The sequence below is a fragment of the Chinchilla lanigera genome, unplaced genomic scaffold, assembly GCF_000276665.1.
Source record: "Chinchilla lanigera isolate Chin_1 unplaced genomic scaffold, ChiLan1.0 scaffold00105, whole genome shotgun sequence".
Classification (NCBI taxonomy): domain Eukaryota; kingdom Metazoa; phylum Chordata; class Mammalia; order Rodentia; family Chinchillidae; genus Chinchilla; species Chinchilla lanigera.
In genome coordinates, this window is record NW_004955506.1 from 5,533,087 (window position 1) to 5,538,517 (window position 5,431).

The 5,431-nt window shown below is 46.2% G+C and overlaps 1 protein-coding gene across 1 annotated transcript in view; it reads right to left on the reverse strand.

Moving 5' to 3' along the window:
* Positions 1-1,473: 1,473 nt before the first annotated feature.
* The window catches only part of Mfsd11 (major facilitator superfamily domain containing 11), a 34,206-nt gene continuing 30,248 nt past the window's right edge, over positions 1,474-5,431 (reverse strand). Inside the window, exons 11-13 of the mRNA XM_005407409.2 lie at positions 4,216-4,390; positions 2,770-2,905; positions 1,474-2,057 (exon numbers count right to left, since the gene is read on the reverse strand). Of these exons, the coding sequence (XP_005407466.1) occupies positions 1,893-2,057; positions 2,770-2,905; positions 4,216-4,390 (476 nt within the window). The 3' untranslated portion in view covers positions 1,474-1,892. The remainder of the gene's footprint in view (positions 2,058-2,769; positions 2,906-4,215; positions 4,391-5,431) is intronic.

The window sequence follows — 5,431 nt, forward strand, 5'->3', positions numbered from 1 at the left end:
GGGTTAAATCTGAAATAGCATTTTAAAAAATTTATTATAAAGGGTCAACCAGGCCAACTGAGGTGACATCAACTTCAAGAAAGAAAATGAAAACCTCCCAACCTGGAGTGGGAGGGGTCGAGGCTCCACACAGGTGAGGATTCCTAAGGTCTCTGGCTAACTACAGGGTTTTCTCCCTCTCTGGCTTTGGCTGGACATCAAGCGTGGGGAAATCACCCCTTACTGTATTCCTTCAGATTTTGAAGCAGACTAGAAAAGCCTCTCAATTTCCAGGCAGTTTAGAGTAATGGAAAACAAGGTATTTTTTGTCCTCTGGACTGGATTTATCTTACCAGAGAACTTAACTGGTGGGGTTAAGCATCACCTTTAAGGTGAGGCACCCCCCCCCCCCCGCAACACTGAGAGAAAATGTGCAACGAGGGGCGGAAGGGAGAGCAGAGGAGCAGCGCCACCAGGGCAGGGGTGTGGAGAGACCTTCGCGAGATGATGAAAATGTCCTGGAACTAGATAAAGGTGATGGCTGCACAACTTTGTGAATATACTAAAAAAATAAAATTGTACACTTTAAAATGGGAAATGTTGTGGCTTCTAAATTGCCTCAATTATAAAAATTTTAAGCTGGGTGTGGTGGTGCACACTTGTAATACCAGCACTCGGGAGGCTGAGGCAAGATCATTGCGAATTCGAGACCAGCCTGGGCTACAAAGACCAGCCTGAGCTCAAGGCCAGCCTCCACTGCAGAGTGAGATCCTGTCCAAAAAAACAAAACAAAAAAATTTAAGTGAGGTCTTATGGTAGTAAGTTGGTGCTTGTGTTTTTTGTGTTTGTTTTGTTTCACTGAGACAGGGGCTCGCTCTGTAGTGCAGACTGGCCTTGAACTCACTGCCAGGAGCCGGCCCTTGCAGCCTCCTAAATGCTGGGATTACAGGCGCACTCCTAACCTGCCTCAACATTTGCATGTAAACACTTCCCAAATAGAGACATTTCACCCCCAGGCCCGAGGCTACCCACGGGCACCTGCTGGAAGGGGATGCCTCTAACCCCCATAGCTCAGGACTCACCACACGCTTGGGATATTTTTTCTTCATTGTATCTTTCAGGAAAATTACTATCAGAAGCCCTCTCCCAGGAAGTGCGTTTATTTTTCTAAATCTGTTTTTGGTTCATTTATAGATGCTAGAGAGTTTTGTTTTTTTTTTGGTGTTTTTGAAACAGGATCTCACTATGCAGTTCAGGCTGGTCTAGAACTCACTTTGTACCCCAGGGTGGCCCAGAACTCCAAGTGATCCTCTTGCCTCTGCCTCCTGAGTGCTGGGATTACAGGAGTGCAGCACCACCCCCAGCCTACTACAGCTATCTTTTAAGACCTGAGAAAATTTCACCTCATTTTATAGTACAACTCACTGGTCACTGGTTGCTATGAATTTCTGAAGAATAAAACTCGCTGAAAATAAACATTGAGAGAGAAAGAAATCTTTCCAAAGTTCTGACTGCTTTTCAGCATCCCCCAGTTTATTTGAATGTCATTCCCAGGTAACATGTGGAGTGGCATATGCTTCCTATTACTACACAGTAAAACATAATCCATAACCAGGGAGAGTCCCCACGTGACACACCCTTGGAATTCAGAATCAAGGCCGACTCTTGGTCGAGGTTAGGGGGCGGTAATATTCTATAACATGATTACAGGGAACTTGAGATAAACCGATTGAAAAACATCTTTGAACAATTATGATTGACACAATAGGTTTCCCTTGTCCCACTCGATTCAAATCTCTGTAAACTCCAGTACCCACTCTGGCGGACTTCACAGTCCTAGCTGCTCCATGCTGGCCCACGTACAGCGCACTCACGGCCAGGCTGCGCGGGCCCCTGCGCCCCGCGCGGCGCCCTCAGATGCTCCGGTAGTCGGAGCCCCGGGCCACGACGGCAGCGGCGTCCCACTCTACGGTGAAGAATGAGATGGTTCCCAAGAACCCGAACACCACCATGACCAGGAGCTGCCAGTGAAGGAGGAGGTAGTTGCTGTAGAAGAAGGCCACGGCTGCGCAGATGGACTGCGGACAGAGAGAGCACAGATGCACCGGGCGCACGCGGCCAGCAACTCCCGCCGTGCTTACCCCTCACCCCTCCGCCCCTAACCAGCCCCGGACATCCCCGGAGGAGGAATGAAGGAACCAGAGAGGGAGAAACACACACTTCTATGCGAGTCGGGGTTGGGCGGGGATTCTGGTCTCTAAGGAAGGAAGTCTCCATGCTGAGCAGGCCACTCTCCCGGCATACTGCTTCTGGATTCTCTCTCAGACCTTTTTATTTCCTATTTTGTGTTTTGAGACAGGGTCTTGCCACGTAGTTCAGGCTAGCTTTGAACTCACCTTATAGCCCAGGCTGGCCTCAAACTCATGGGGATCTTCCTGTCTCAGCCTCCAGAGTGTTGGAATTACAGGCCTGTGCAAGCACGCCCCTTTCACAAACCCCTTTTAAAGGCGGTCTCCAAATCTCAATCTCTCCTCTCTGCTTCTCTCTCTCCCTTTCTTTTTTGGTACTGAGAACTGAGCCCAGGGCCTTCACACTGAGTTGCAGCCCAGCACTTTTTTGAGACAGGGTCTCCCTAGGTTATTAAATTGCTCAGACTGGGCTTGAACTTTTGATCCTCCTGTCTCAGCCTCTCAGAGTGCTAAAATTACATGCATGTGCCACCACACCTGGCAGAGAAAGCAGGGAAGAGCGTGAAGGGAAAGAACTATGAACACAACCCAAAGAGGTTACCTGGACAAACTTAAAGATGGCAAAGGCTGGTGCGCTGTCTTCGGAATAGAGAAAGCCCAGGATGCTGAGCAGCTGGGTATTAAAGCAGCTGTCCCCCAATCCCAACAGAAAACTGCAGAGAATGGCAACTTCTTTGCTAAGGAAAAAAAAATTTAGTATAAGAAGTACTAATATTTGCTAGAGCCACTTAAAATGTAAAAACAACCCACCCACAAAAGCACTTTATCTTAAAGTTTTAAACATAACAAGAATAAATACAGCCAGGCACTATGGTGCATGCTTGTAATGCCAGCATTCTCAAGAGGCTGGGACAGGAGGATCCCAAATTCTAGCCCACCTTGGGCAATTTAGCAAGATTCTGTTTCAAAATAAAAAATAAAAAGAGCTGGCCGGGTGTGATGGCTCACACCTATAATCCCAGCACTCAGGAGGCTGAGGCCGGATGACTGTCTGAAGGTCGAGGCCAGCCTGGGCTAAACAGCAAGACCCTCTCTCAAAAAAAAAAAAGAAAAAAAATTTTTTTTTTCTTTAAATAGAAAGGGTTGGGGATGAAACTCAGTCCCAAGGCCCCGGGTTCAACTCCCAGTATTGAAAAATTTTTAAAAATTAAAAATGAATAGTAGAATTTATAAATTCTTTTTTCTTTTTTCTTTTCACTCTTAGTCCGGAACCCAGGGCCTTGTGTGCTAGGCAAACGCTCTTCCTTCCACTGAGCTACACCCCTAGTCCCTGTACTAAAATTTACACAGTAAGAAGTTAAGCTCAATGCACATACTTCACACTTTAGCAAATTCAGGCCTACCATCTATTTGGGGAACCAACACTGCTTTCTGGGTCGGTCTCCTCTTAGATTCACAGACCTAAACATCTGCAACCCATGAACAAAGCCCTGGATGCCATGGACGTTATCCTCAAAACCTTCAGGAGCTACCTCAAAGGACAAAGCAGCCAACCCGGCTGACACAGGTCCTACTCCTCTCTGTTCTCTCTCCAGGCTAATTCTGGGATATTTTATTGTTCAAAAAGCAGAGGTTGGCAGGTGTGGTGGTGCACACCTGTAATCCCAGCACACGGGAGGCTGAGGCAGGAGGATTGCCACAAGTTCAACGCCTGCCTGAGGCCAGCTTGGACTATATGGCTAGACACTGTCTCAAAACAAAAACAAAAACAAAAACAAAAACAAACAAACCCAAAAAACAAAAAAAAAGGAGAAGTGGAGGGGAGGAGAGAAGAGGGAGAAGAGGAAGAAGAAGACTTAGTAGGGGAAAAGGTTAAAAGTAACTCTTAAAAAAAGAGCTTGGGATTCTTTACAGAGCTTACTTTATGAACATGACCCTTGTAAAGGTAACAGACTCTCTGAGAGGATTAAGTGCTTCGTTGCACACACCCAGCTGTCCAACAGCTCTCCTCTGCCGTGGAACACTGGGAAAATGGCAGCGTCCATACCTGGGCCTGATGTAAGCACTGCTGTTAGTTCCCTCCACAGGCGCGATAGGGGCATCTGCAGGCATGTTGAGAAATATTAAATAAAAAGCTATAAAGTGCACCAGAATGCCCAACAGCACAACTGGATTTCTTCCAAAACGATTATTCTTGCTCAGCAGGCCGAAGAGGCTTCCACCTATATATTAGGACAGCAGAAACATTAGCAAATTACTAACATATTATAGAACATCAACAATCTTGAATTATAATCCAGCAGCCGTGGGATAAATACCACCAACTGTCCAGTATCTTCTGAAATTCAACAGCTAACACCTGTAGACAGTGACAGCTACACAGCATTATAACAAAACATAAGGCATCAAAATTATTTATATTTTATCCAGTAATCTCTTTACATTTCTTCTCTTTGAATTCCTGTACCCTCAAAACGATCCTTTTTTTTTTTTTTTTTCCTTGACATAGGGTCTCACTGTGAAGTCGAGGTTGGTCTTAAACTCACTGTGTAGCCCAGGCTGGCCTCCAACTTGCAGCAATCCTCCTGCCTCAGCCTCCCAAGTGCTGGGACTATAGGCATGTGCCACTATGCCCAGTTCTTCCTCTTTGAATTATAAATTATACAGAAATAAAATAGAAAAGACACCACTTATCTGCTAGTATCATGTTTTTGCTATAATCATAGCTGAAAGAGCCAAGCGCTTCCTGGAAAGGCGGCCACCGTGAAGGTGATGGGTCCGCGCAACTGTGAAAGTGTGGGGGAAAAAAGCTTTGCGAGGTTCCGCACTCACAAGCATTTAGACTGTCTCAGCAGGAACAAGAGAATACCTTTCCACCTGGAAGGCGGACGACAACGAGGCCATTGCTCTTAAAATCCTCACATGATTTCTGCCCTAGAAATCTACACCAGAAAACCTATGAATCAAATTGACCAGGCAGTCGTTTGGAAAAAAGAGGCAAGTGTGAAAAATTCCAAACACCTCAGATATCTACCTGTAAAAATGAACATACACAGATGTAAGGAAAAACTGGCAAATCTTCTTTAACCTCAGTGTAAAGAACAGCATTCTGCCGGGCATGGAGGGGCACACCTGTAATCCCAGTACTCGGGAGGCTGAGGCAGGAGCATCGTTTTGAGTTCGAGACCACCCTGGGCTACAAAGTGAGCTCAAGGCCAGCCTGAACTGCATAGCGAGACCCTGTCTCAAAAAGACAAAAAAAG